Source organism: Meles meles, chromosome 11, assembly GCF_922984935.1.
Source record: "Meles meles chromosome 11, mMelMel3.1 paternal haplotype, whole genome shotgun sequence".
NCBI classification, from domain to species: Eukaryota; Metazoa; Chordata; class Mammalia; order Carnivora; family Mustelidae; genus Meles; species Meles meles.
In genome coordinates, this window is record NC_060076.1 from 80,623,331 (window position 1) to 80,637,620 (window position 14,290).

A 14,290-nucleotide genomic window follows, 5' to 3' on the forward strand; every position below is an offset into this window, starting at 1 on the left:
TTTGCTGGGAAACGCTTTTGCTGCTGCATATCAAAGATTCTGGCCCTTTGTGTTTTCATTTGTCTTCATGTATTTTTTCATTTCTTCTCGGATTTTTTTATTGACCCATTGATTGTTGAGTACCATGTTGTTTGGCCTCTACATGTTTTTTTTTCCATTTTTTTTTTCTTGTTACTGATCTCTAGTTTTATATCATCATGGTCAGATGCATGATATGATTCCGGTCTTAAATTTATTGCAACTTGTTTTGTGATCTCTCCTAGAGAATGTCTCATGCGCATTTGAAAACATGTATTTTGATGTTTTGGATAGAATTTCTGAATGTATCTATACATACATACATTTCTGTATACATCTGATCTAAGGTATCATTCAAAAACATGGTTTCCTTCTTGATTTTCTGCCTGGATCATGTATCGATTAATGTAAGTAGGTTTCAAAGTCCCTTAGTATTATTGTATTACTCTCAGTTTCTCTCCTTGTATCATTAATATTTACTTTCTGTATTTAGCTGCTCCAGTATTGGGTATAAATATTTACAGTTGTTTTACCTTCTTGATGGATTAACCCCTTCATCATTATGTAATGCTCTCATCTCTTGTTACGGTCTGTTTTAAAGTCATTTTGTCCGATGTAAGTATTGGTAGCCCAGCGTTTTTTCACTTTCATTTGTAAGGGATATTTTTATCTGTCCTTTCACATGCAGTGTGCATGTGTCTTTAGGTCTGAAGGGAGTCTCTTGTAGGCAGCATTTAGAGGGCCCTGGTTTTTTTAATCTGTTCTGCCTCCCTATGTCTTTTGGTGGATCATTTAGGTCATCTGCATTTAAAATAATTGTTGACAGCTCCATAGTTACACCCATTTTGTTAAATTTCATCATTCTCTGTTCCTTTCTTCTGCTTTTGCTCTGTGATTCATGACTTTCTGTAATGTTGTGCTTGGCTTTCTTCTTTTTTGTGTATCCATATGAAAGGTTTTTATGCTTGCAGTTACCATGATGTTCGTATATAACATCCTGAGTATACAGCAGTCTGTCAAGCGGACGGTTGTTGATGTTTGAATACGTTCTAGAAGAACTTTTTTACTCCCACTTATGTATTATGTGTTATCCCATTTTACATCTTTTTATTCCTAATTATCTTCCAACTCTAGCCTTTTCCACTTCAAGAAGTCACTCTAACATTTCTTGTAAGAATTCCTTTATCTGGGAAACTCAGTATCCCTCCTTCAATTCTGAAGGATAACCTCACCAAGTAGTCTTGTTGATGGCAGGGTTGTTTTTTTTTTTTTTCCCTTTTAGCACTGTGGAGCTGGCATCCCCCTTTCTTCTGACCTGCCGTATTTCGCTGAGAAGTCAGCAGAGAGACTTAAGGGGTTACCTTTTACATCATTTTTCGCTTCTCCCTTGCTGCTTTTAAAATTCTCTTTACCTGTTGTGTCTGTGGGCCTCATCCAGTTTAGTAGGACTGTCTGTGCTTTCTGCACCTAAACGTCTGTTTTTTTCCTTATATAGAGAAACTTTTCAGCTGTTACTTCTTCGACTAAGTTTTCTGCCTCTTTCTGTTCTCTTTCTGGTGCCCTGTAATGCAGATGTTTGCTTGAGGTTATCCAAGAGATCCTTTAACTTATCCTCATTTAAAAACAAATTTTTTCTTAACCATTCAGCTTGTGTGCTTTCCAGCAACCCCGTCTTCCTTATCATTATTTTGCATTTCTGCATACATATATTTACTATTGATTCCCTCTAATGTATTCTTCATTTCAGTTATTGTATTCTTCAATTCTGACTTTTTAAAAATACATTTTCTATCTCATTATTGAAGTTCTGAATTCCTCCACTCTTCTCTCCAAGCCAGTGAGCATCTGCGTGACCATTAAACTCTATCGGGCATATCACTTATCTGTTTTCGTTTTCTTCTGAGGTTTGTCTTGTTCTGTTGTTTGGAACATATTCCTCTGTCTGCTCATTTTGCTTGACTTTCTGCATTTGTTTCTATGAAGTAGGCAGAACGGCTCCTTCTCCTAAACTTGATGGACTAGTCTCATGCATGGTTGTCCCCCGTGTAGACCATGTGTGCCTGGTCACTTTGACCAAAGCTGTGGCTGGCATGGGCTGGGGAATCCCAGAGGGCTCCATGCTGGGGTTGCCCTGCTGGGATGGCTGGAGCAGAAATGGTCATGGACTGGGGCAGTCCTGAGTCCTGGGGCTCCTACAGGTAGCACCTTGGCAGAATCGTGAGATCTGAATTGAGTTCAAGGGGGGGAGCCCAGGGCTTTCCATGCTGAGGGTGTGTTGGCAGGAAGTTAAATCTGGAGGAGACACAAGCCAACATATCCCAGGCAGAACAACTGAAGATGAAGTACATGCAAGCCAGGGGTCCTAGGGCTCTAACCACAAGGGGTGGTCCCAGGGCTCTCTATTCAGAGGATGCTCTGGGAGGATAGTTGAAGTTCAAGTGGGTACAAGCCAGGGTGTCCCAGGGTAGTCCACACAGGGGGCACCATGTAGGGTAGCTGGGCCCGAGTTGGGGTACACATCTCAGGGCATCCCAGGGGGGGGCCTGGCAGGGCTGCTATAAAGCCAACGTGGTAGGAGCCTGGAACATTCTGGTGTGCTTTGCACCCATGTTCTCTTGGTGGGATTGCTAAAGCTGTAGTGAGCATTGATTGGGGGTCACAGTGTGCATGGTGCTGGGGCCACCTTGGTGGGAGGGCAGAGGAGGTAATATGGGCTAGGGGCCCAGGGCTCCCTGAGGCAGCAGGCCAGCTAGGGCACCCACAACCTACTTCCATCAAGGTGGAAGGGTACATCAACTATAGCATCTACCAGCCCCTCTGACCAGGGGAGAGTTCCAGCAGCTCCCTCCTCCGCCTTTTGGCAGGTTTGAAGACTGGTCCCTTACATTCTAGTTGCCCTGGCAACCCTCCGCATTTTTTCCGTGCCCAGGGACAGACGAATCTGCTCACAGTCCCTCAGTACTGTCCCTCTCTGCCACAGTTGGTAGCATGAGGGGTAGGGTTCCCCTCATCCCCGTGTCTTCCTCTCTCTTGCCATTCTGTATGTGGTCTCTCCCTGTGTTGTTGGCCTGAAGCTGTACAGTCAGCCCTCAGTTCTTCAAGAGGATTTGCTCTAACAGGAGGTATGGCTCAGGTGTATCCTGGGGGAGGGGAGTTTAGGGCCTTCCAGTGTCGCGTGTTGCCCCAGGACCAACCTAACTCTCCGGTCCTTTACAAAGTGTGCCAAACCCAGATGCAGATGAACAGTAGTTAAGAGGACAGCTTTGAATGTCACCAAGTGCCAGCTCTGCCACTTATGGGCATTGTTGGCTTAGACAAGTCTATTCAACTTTTCAGTTTCTTCTTAAGTAGAAAAGAATTGAGTAGAATCCTATGGAAGTCCCTAGCATGGGATCTGGCACAGAGAAGAGCACAAACCCAACGTATCCCTTCTAAAGATGTACGTATGCAACATTGTCCACATAGGATCTGCAGTGTGTACCAGCTCGAGGTTTCTGTACTTCTAAAAGCTCCCTCAGAAAGGTGATTACTTCAAGAAGCGAATATTCAGTTCGGCGTCATAGCTGTGAAGATACAAACGCCTCAAGGAGGGAGTTTTTCTCATCTTTTCATCCCACATGCATCTGGTATAATGCCGGCTCCCAGAACGGGAAGGGTTGCATCTTTCATGAACTCAATTTCCCTTCTCAAACATGTCTAGGTTCTAAAGGTTGCTAGATGGAAATAGAAACATTTGGGGATGCTATCGGGTATTAGAAACAGTACTCTCGGGGCGCCTGGGTGGCTCAGTGGATTAAGCCGCTGCCTTCGGCTCGGGTCATGATCTCAGGGTCCTGGGATCGAGCCCCGCATCAGGCTCTCTGCTCCACGGGGAGCCTGCTTCCTCCTCTCTCTCTGCCTGCTTGTGATCTCTCTCTCCGTCAAATAAATAAATAAAATCTTAAAAAAAAAAAAAAAAAAAAAAGAAACAGTACTCTCCATCGTTTGTTAGCGATGTGCTCCCGCCCCCTATCCAAGGACATTTTCCTTTGTGCTTTGCTCTTCCTTCAAAAACAACTACTTCCCTAGCCTAAACAGTCTTTTCATTTTTATGCTTTTTTATTGACCACTGGTCTGCCGCTAAGTTATCAATGCCAGACACTGTGTCCCTCACTGTTTGAGGAAACTATAGAAGGAACTTTGCGGGCGGCCAACTTGGTTTCCAACAGCAACGCGCCAGTCTTTAAACACAAGATCGCCCTGTAGAAGATGGGCATGAAACATCTGGCTTACCTGTAACCACACGTTTGCCTTACGCCTCTAGACTGTTCATTTATCTCAGAGTCCCGTGAGAACCAACAAATAGGAAATGACGCCCCACACCGTTTGTGGCCCCCCCTCTAGACCAGCAAGTTTTCATAATGGGCTTGCATACAAGACAATAGGGGCTAAATATGGCACTGCCTGCCCCACAGAGCAAAGCCACGGAGACTCAAGCTACTCAGTATGGCACCCACAGCACACCACCCCTGGGCTTGACTTCTCTATAGCACGAGACTTATTCTCTGTGATAGATGTTTAGCGGTTTTTTTGTTTTTTGTTTTTTGTTTTTTTCCCTTTTGCCACATCCTTCTAATCTCTTTCCTTCTCTCCTTCATCTGGTAAACTTCCCAGATTCCCCATCACCGTGAGCATTTTCCTTTCTCCAGATGTGCGTGCACGGCAAAGGTCTGAAACTGAACATATGTGGGGGTTTTGGGGTTTTTACTATTAATCTCCCCCAACATGCACATAACCATGGAGAAAGAAAAAAAGACACTTATTCACAAAGCAAACACAGCTGTCATTTCATACAAAGCCCTTGTAAGATGAGCTACAACTAAAAAAATCCTAGGCCGACTCTGCAGCGATGTTTTTATAACAAACATGTTTATAGTATTATGAATTTCACACTTCCACATTTCTGCACTTAGAAGGTCTTAATCATAATGAATGCCATTTCTGTATTTCTCTTCAGGAAGAGAAATTACCGTTTCCACATGGACGTGAATTGCAGAATTGTTCCTAGAGGCTGCGGAATTCTGTGCCTGCTAGGATGGCTAGAATGATTTCTTTGTAGTTTGTGTTTATTCAAATCATGTAATTTAAATGCTTAAAAACTGAACACACTGCAAGTGCTCTTCGCTGAACTTGGTTGGGTCTAACTCTGATATTCTTTAGGGTTTAAAAAGAGCCCTTTCGGGGCGCCTGGGTGGCTCAGTTGGTTAAGCGACTGCCTTCAGCTCAGGTCATGATCCCAGAGTCCTGGGATCGAGTCCCGCATCGGGCTCCCTGCTCCTTGGAGAGTCTGCTTCTCCCTCTGACTTTCTCCCCTTTCATGCTGTCTCTCACTGTCTCTCTCTCAAATAAATAAAATCTTTAAAAAAAAAAAAAAAGAGCCCTTTTTCCCTCAAACTGAGTAAATACTAAAATCAAAGGGCACTTCGTTCACAAACCAGGAAGATGGAGTTCCTTTATGAAAATAAGAAGCTGGGACGCCTGGGTGGCTCAGTGGGTTAAGCCGCTGCCTTTGGCTCAGGTCATGATCCTGGGGTCCTGGGATCGAGTCCCACATCTGGCTCCTTGCGCAGCAGGGAGCCTGCTTCCTCCTCTCTGCCTGCCTCTCTGCCAGCTTGTATGTACTCTCTCTCTCTGACAAATAAAATCTTAAAAAAAAAAAAAAAAAAAAAAAAAGAAAAGAAGCAGCTGCTCCAACCCCAGCAACCTATTAGTCCTGGTTTTAAATATTATTACTGCTGTGAAATTAGTGAATTAATAGCACATCGAGAAAGATGAGACACTATCATGGTATTTGTATGGTATTTTCATTACGATGCTGCCTTCTTAATTGTCAACAAGGATTTCAATTCTGGTCACTGAAGTCGAAAATTGAAACATTACCTTTGTTAACTGTCTTTATGGCTCTTTCCTCCTTCCTTATTGGCAGAGTTAGATAGAAGCTTATGGGGATAATCCCCAACTTACAGTAAGGATGGCATGATGTCTTCAAGTTGGCTGTCAAAAAATCATGATTCCTTTTGTTAGAAGTGATAGTCAAGCCCTCAGTTGAGTGTTCAAATATCCTGAACAATAGATAACAAGAATATTGATAGAAAAAAAATGGAAACCGTGGATCCTGAGAGTGTCTTGTCAGACAGAAGGAAGTAGAGGGGGAGAAGGTTATATAACATGACCGCCATCTTTCTTTGGACAGAAGTCATGGAAAAAAATGCCAGTGAACATCTATAGAGCCTCAAAGACTAAAACACAGATGCTCACTACTTGATAGAGGCAGTGTTTCAATGTTACTAATTAACATGAATTTCAGGATGACATTAATACATTCATCAGGATCTGTTAAATAGGTTTTTAAAACAACTCTGACCTATGACTCACATAACCATGTAATTCACCCATTTAAAGCACACAGTTCAGTGCCTTTTGGTAAAATTTTAAATTATGGTAAAATACATAACAAAGTTTGTCATTGTAACTGTTTTTTAAAACATGCAGTTCAGTGACATTAATGCAACCATCCCTCTTCCCGAGACTTCTGATCTCCCCAAACAAATTCTCTAACCATTAAGCAAAAGCTCCTCATTTCCCCCGCCCCCACCTCTCAGTAACCTCTAATGTGGTTTGTCTCTTTTGATTGGCCTATCCTAGGTGCCGCGTCTCAGTGCAGTCCTACATTTGTTCTTTTGTCTGGCTCCTTTTACTTAGCATCACGTTTTCAAGGTTCATGCATGTTGTGGCAACTTTTCTGCGGCTCACTACTATTCTGTTGTGTGTCTCCAACCTCTTGTTTATCCGTTCCTCGGGTCGTTTCCACCTTGTTAGCTGTTGTGAATACTACAGCAGTGAAACTCGTTGTCCAGGTAACTGTTAGAGTCCCTGCTTTCACTTCCTTTGGATATATACCTAGGAATACAGTGGCTGGGTCGTATGGTAATACTGTATTGAGATTTTGGGGGAACTATCCACCTGTTTTCCACAGCGGCTGCACCACTGTACATTCCCACCCACAATGCATGAGGGTTTCAATTTTTCTGCATCCTTGCCCACACTGATTTTCTACCTTTTTCTGAGTTAGCCCCTCTGGTAGATTGGAAGTGGTATCTCATTGTGGTTTGGATTTGCATTTCCCAGTGACACGTGATGCTGAGCCTCTCTGGATGTGCTTATGGGCCAATTGTAGATCTTTGGAGACATGTGTCTTCAAGCCCTTTGCCTATTTTTTAATCAGAGCCCCTTGCTGTTGCTGAGTTGGAGAAGTTCTAGTTTCTGAGTACTACCCTCGTAGGAGGTACGGGATTAGCCAGTATTCTACACATTCTGTAAGTTGTCTCTTCACTGTCTTGATAGCGATGCACAACTTTGATGCACAGAAGTTTTCTTGTTTTGATGAGGTCCAGTTTTTCTGCCTGTGATTCTGGTGTAAGTTAATAATTTTGCAATTAAGTCTAAGTTTTTAACGTATCCTCAATAGATCACAGTCAGTAGGTCAATAGATCACAGTCCTATTTCAGGGCATCTAGGACAGTGTTTGGCCTGGAAGAGAGCCTGAATAAAGCTAAGAAAATCTAAAACCAGTCTTTCTCATCACCACACGTAGTACATTGAAGACTGCGTCAGTGTGGTGTGCTCAGCAACACTGGCGTCTAGAAGCTAGACGGAGGGACTGGCAGAGAACGGGCCAGAGAGGAACCATATGACACACTGCCGTGCAGCTGTCCTCTCCACACCATCTTTAGTGACCCCGTAAACCCTTATTGAGCGAAGGCACTAACACATCAGCTGACGAACCTTCCCTTTCCTCCCTTGGCCAACAGGACCCCAGAGAGATGCCCAGGCAGCTCGAGAATTCATCCTGAAGATGTTCGTGGACCTGAACCCAGACAGTGATAAAATTATCTACTCCCACTTCACGTGCGCCACAGACACCGAGAACATCCGCTTTGTCTTTGCTGCCGTCAAGGACACCATCCTCCAGTTGAACCTGAAGGAGTACAACCTGGTCTAATTGTGCCTCCTCGACACCGCCCTTCCCTTCCCTGGTGGGCTATTGAAGCTGTACAAGAGGGACTGTATTTCTGTGGAAAACAATTTGCATAATACTAATTTATTGCCGTCCCGGACTCTGTGTGAACGTGTCCACAGAGTTTGTAGTAAATATTATGATTTTATTTAAACTATTCAGAGGAAAAACAGGATGCTGAAGTACAGTCCCAGCACATTTCCTCTCTTTTTTTTTTAAGGCAAAACCTTGTGACTCAATGTATTTTCAATCCTCAGTCATGCACTCACCCAGATAAGGGTTGTTTCTTTCTCTCTCTTTTTTCTTTTTTCCTTTTCTATTGAGCAAAACAAAGCTGATTGCCCTTCTGCTCACGCATACCCGCTGCCCCCCGACCCCGGTTTTTCCCAGGTTACAATGGCCTTTACCTTAGTTCCATTCTTGGTCAAGTTTTTCTCCCAAATGATACAGTCAGGACAGCATCATTTGATTTAAGCCATTGACATGAGCTTAATTTCAATGTTTGTAGTTTTGCTGAAGGATTCTAAATATTAATACTGTGGTTTTCACTGTATGGCCCTGGGTACACATACAGAGTTGTTTTATATAAATATATTGTCTTGCCTCACTTTGGGCTAGGAGGACGGATGCCCATCTTACGGTTAAGTGTCATTTCTTTTGGATTTCTACCTTCAGCCATAGCTTGGTCGCTCAGAGAGAGGGATGCACAAGTCCGTAAGGCAAGAATAGAGACACACAGTTTTTGTTTTTTTAAATGCCATGTGCCATGGTCCTTTCACCCACCCTTTTTTTTAAACCCTCTCTTTAAATTGCAGATGCCAAAAATATATATATATGTATATGCCAACAGACACTACATTACCCCAAAGGCTGCTACCCAGGACCTTTTTCTTAGGTTGTTCTTGGTTTCTCCCCCTCTTGGTTCAGGTTTTTCCTCCCTTTTTTCCCCCTTAGTGTTTGGGCCAGAATTTATTATGGGTGTGTGTTGCCAAAGCTGGCTTTTTCTAAAAAGAAAATGGTGAAAATGTAAAAGATAAAAGCCAGTGTCTTAAAATGGACGAGAGTAAGACTGAGTCCTAAAGTAACTGGCTGAGAACAACCCCGAAACAATCGGTAACTGTAAATTTGATTGGCATGGTCCGTTCTTTTCTTTGCCATGAGATCACATTGTTTAGTGTCCATTCCATGTTGCGTGTCCAGATCGGCAATGTAACAGTGTCTTTGTGATAGAACACGAAATCTGCTATCTCGTCCCTTAAAGCCAGTGTTACTCTTTATGTTCTTTAAGGTCAGGTAGGTCTGCCAAGAACATTGGTTGAGTGTTCTGATGCCTCTGATTTGCAAAACCTTAACTTCCTACTGGTTTGCCACCTTTGGCATCTTTCTAAACTGGTCTCTGGTTAAGTTGAACCTAAGGAAGACTTGTGGATTCAAGAGTAGCTCGTCAGTGTTCTATAGAACATGTATTTATGTAACTGAACCTACTAGGAGAGATGCTGGGAGTTCTCTATATGCAATTTATCAACAAATGCAAAGAAAAAAAAACACAGCACATGTATTGGTGAGCTTGAGTCGAAATAGGATTTAAGGAAATAAATCAAGATTGTTTTAAACCTGCTGGGGAGTAGGAAGTAGGCCACGACACCGGTCTTACTTTAAGTATCATACTATTTGGCCCAAGTCTAAACTTCCCCATCAGTCACTCTTTGGGAGACAACAAAGGGAAGAGAGAAAACGCATAGCTTATTAGAGGAGTCCAAGGAGTTCCTAAGTCGTGATAGAACGTTCTCCTTCTTTACTTTCCCAGCCACAAACAACACAACACAGGTTACCTTTTCACTCTGCTCAGAAAGCACCTGTAATTTAATGAAGAACCAGACTGCCTGTAGGTATAGTGCAATTCTGAATGCTCTAATCATTGTACATACATCTCCTGATATTGCAGCGTCCATACTGGCTTTGTAATCATTAATTTTTTGGCAGATTGAATGTGCTGTATTGATATGTATCTATGTAATTGTATGTCTTATAGCTAATTCACATTTTGAATAATGTTATTTTATTTACTTTTTTAAGAGAGGAGAATGTAAATTTGTCAGTTTATTTCTGACTAGGGATATTTTTTTTTCCATTTAGAAAAGAAAAAAAAAATCTTACTATCATACAGAGCGGTACTAGCATCGTGCTGTATAAAATCATTTGCACATTCCTGAGTAGAGGTATACTGGTAAGACCCAAAGGTAATTTCATAGCAAAATACATAAAATCAGTCGGAGCTTTTATACAAACATGGAAACCAACTTTGTAGAACTTTTGCCATTTGACCTAGGATTGGAATATGAGCTTTTATACAATTCATATTCTTATTTGGCAAATGCACAGTTTAGTATTACCTCTCTGATGGCCTTTATTAGAAAGGCAGTTTTAGAAGCTATTGTGATCCACTAAGGAAATGTTTTAACAGCTAGAGACCACTGCTTGCCCAAAAGGGCAATCTTAAATTTGGTGCAGCAAAAAAAAAAAAAAAAAAACAAAAAAAAAAAAAAAAACAAAAAAAAAAAAAAAAGAAAAAAAAGGAAAAGGAAAAAAAAAAGAAAAAAGGGAAAAAAACGAAAAAAGAAAAAAAAACAAAAAAAGAAAAGAAAAAAGTCAACAATAACATTTGAAGGCCTACAGTGTGTATAGAGAAAACCTCATCACAAGATCCTAAGTGTTACAGTTTTAGGGAATCAAGATATTCTATTTACTAGAGCTATAGTAGATGTAGTCGATTAAACATGATCTCAAAGCTCGAAGAAGATGAGCAAACAGGGAAAGATTGTTCTATTTGTCTTTATGAAACTGGGATGGAATTGCTCTGCAGAACTGAGGTTTGTGGCTTCACTGTTTGCTGTAGGGTGCATGACAAGATCCCTTTCTGTTGAGAAAGGAAGAAATTGATCACCCTAGCTGCAGTGACGCATGGAAACCCAATTGTATCCACACTAGTCAATCGAAGCTAAAGGATTTTCTTTTCTGTTTCTTTGGGGTTTTATTGAAGGGGCTAGGGGCGGGAAGGGATTCTTCTCAGTTTTGTATAAAAACAAAGTTTACTCATGCTTTCTATTATATTGTGATTGCAAGCGTTAGAAGCGTGTGCCGCTGGACTCCTCGCATTGATGCTCCAGGTAATGGAGGCCCGTGGCGAGTTTTTGGTGACTTGGGCATGTCTTATTCAAAAAGAAAAACACAAACACAAAAACCTTTCTTCAGTATACCAAGGCAAGCAGCCATTTCATGACTCATTCAACACATTGCAGTGTACCAGTTTACAGATAATTTTCCCTCTTTCGCGTGACATGGCAGTTCCAAACCCACAGAGAATTCCTCACTTGTAAACTGGAGGTTTGTACTATGCCTTACAGAGCTTAAATTCAGAAGTTTGTGCCTCATATCTGAAACAAAGGGAAATAACACACCTATTCAAAAGTCAATAAATTCCCTTGAAGTTTTTTTTTGTTTTGTTTTGTTTTTAAAGACATTTTCATATAAAGAGCTCTGTTGAATGTCATGAATAGACTGGGAAAAAAAAAATCTTAGGAACCTGCATATGTTGTTTACTAGCATATGACACCTACAAAAGGTATTCGAAGAACACCTGAAACTTGTATTTTTTGTGTGTGTGTGGATTAACTAGCAAACCTACTATTAAAAAAAAAAAAAAAGGTAATTCAGCTAAAGGACAATTTACTTTTTGTACTTTAGACTATCTTGACTGTCAAGGTGTATGAACTGTAATTTTAAAATTTATACTGCCACATGATTGTAAATTTTAGTTGTCTTAAGTTAGGCATTGGTAAAAGCTATTTATGCTGGATTTGGGTCAAATGACTTATTTGCAAAAAATAATAATAATAATGGGAAGAAAGGGCTGTATAATGAGATACTGCAAGACTCAGATAGTGGTTGGAAATAACCTTCAAAATTACCCTCAATTTCCCTTTGTTTTCAGTTTCTAAAAAAAAAAAAAAAAAGAAATGAAATATAGAAGAATGTTAACCCGTATCAAAATAAAGTGTACCCAAGTATTGTAATGTATATTGCTGCTCTTCTTAAAATTAAATAAGGGTGTAAAACCACTTAATTGGTAATTGACAACATCTCAGTTGATACAAACAAGGTGTGCTTGGTATACATTACTATTTTCTTCCAAAGATCTCTCTTTGGTTAGAAACACACACAAAAATTAAGACTTGTAGTATTGTATGTTTATCTATCTCCACGTATTTCCAGCATATGTAGCGTTAATAGGTCTGTCCTGGTAACGATGTGTTTGGCATTTCATTTTGGTTCCACCGAATTAGGAAAAGAAATGACTTAGCTGTCTGTGTATGATTAGTTAGGAGATTTTTGGAGCCAGACACCTGCTGTTTAGTAGACACCTAGTACAGAGTCTAAACTTGTCATTTGTAGCTATCCATCCATTGCTGTCTTCCCAACTTCCAATGACTTTTTTTTTTAAATATATAAATACATCCCAAATATTTCATGGGATACTCTTTTTATTATTTAAATTCAATTAGCCAACATATAGTACATCGTTAGTTTCAGATGTAGTGTTCAGTAATTCATCAGTTGCGTGCAACACCCAGTGCTCATCACATCGGTAATACTCTTGCCTCTAGAATCATCTGTTTAAAGTATGCATATACACCTAGCACATAGTAGGTGCTCAAATATTAATTTCCTTCTTACCTCCCTATCGATCATGTATCTTCCATTTCCCCATATGATTCCAACCCAATAGTAAAGGACCTTTCCATGTTACGAAAACATCTATTGGGCTAAATTGGACCTTACTTGGATAAAGCAGTTAACTTTCGTATACGCTTTGGTAGATAGGAAAAACAAACACAAAAACAGGGAGGAAAATATTCTTTCTAGAATATTTTCAAGTTTAGGAAGAAAGATGGCAAATTGCCGTGTAACGTTCAGGTCACTTGGACCGAAACACATGTTTTTGGTAGATTTCTTTTCCTCAAAGAACTCTAAATACAACTTCTTGCTGGATTCCTCACCTGTCATCATGTTGGAAACCCTTACTAGACCTATGTATTTAGGGAGTTTTGTCAGAAAACATTTTTAACTTGCAGTATTTAAAAGAATCATATTTACTGTTCTTAAAATGTCATTCAAATGCATGTATTGTCTATTGTTTGGGGATGGGAACTAGTTTTGCAAAAAACACCTAATGTTGTATAATAATGCCCCCAATGATCTTGCTGGTTAAAAATACAGTATTTTTGGCCATAATTTTGTACTACAGTATTCTTCATTCTTGAGTTTTGCTTCTTGAAGTTGCCTCAGCCTCTTCTAGAATGTTTTTTTTTTTTAATTCTAGGGACTATCGGAGTAAATTTTTTCTTTCCTAAAATACTTTATACTGCATGCATTGCCCAAGTAGATAGGTTTAGGAGTCTCCAAGCAAACATGAAAAAAAAAATTTGCCCTTCTGTATATAACCAGATTTTAGTCTTCAGTGGAGGTATTTGTACTGATGGCATTTTTTTCCAATTTTTTTAAATGTGATCTAGCCAACTGTAAATACAAATTTTAATAGCTGCTCACTAAAGAATGAGAGCTGCCTTTCTTTAACCTCTGACAATCTTCTAATAAGGAATGATTAACTGGCTGAAAGAGGCAAGGGCTTGGCTCAGAACTTTTCCTGTTTCAGCAGCCATCGTGAACCGTCTCTCTGCACAGGGAAAAGGAGCTGTAGATGTCCTTTGGGGCTGTGACTTTTAGAAACCAACACCAAAGCTTTTGAGATCAGCTAAAAACTAGCTTTTCTCTCTCTAGCAGCGTTATGAAGTTAGGGTGATGATGGCCAATTGTTCTAGAAAATCAACTCTTAAGAAAATCTTTTAGGTAGGGACTTAAGAACCGTAACAAAAGCAAAATCTGTTCCTGCTACTTATTAACCACGTCTTTCTAACTAGCTGCCTGGCCTTTGCTTATGGACTTTTGTGTTTTTCAAAATACTGTTCCTTCCAAATACTTTACCAAGTGTTATTGTCAGTTAAAAGCCTTTGGGTAAGACTTTCCTGTTCTTACATGCTTTAGGGACCATTTCCAGTAAATGGTGTCCCCTCTCTAGACCTTCCTGTTAAGGGTTGGCGTGACGGGGGACTGTCATTTAGTACAAGACCTGGAAGGATCAGTTCCCACAACCTTCCC

The 14,290-nt window shown here is 40.6% G+C and overlaps 1 protein-coding gene across 1 annotated transcript in view; it reads left to right on the forward strand.

The window, feature by feature from the left end:
- LOC123952976 (guanine nucleotide-binding protein G(q) subunit alpha) overlaps positions 1 to 13,366 on the forward strand; it is a 306,339-nt gene extending 292,973 nt beyond the window's left edge. The window contains exon 7 of the mRNA XM_046022777.1: positions 7,869 to 13,366. Within this exon, the coding sequence (XP_045878733.1) occupies positions 7,869 to 8,059 (191 nt within the window). The 3' untranslated portion in view covers positions 8,060 to 13,366. The remainder of the gene's footprint in view (positions 1 to 7,868) is intronic.
- Positions 13,367 to 14,290: the final 924 nt, after the last annotated feature.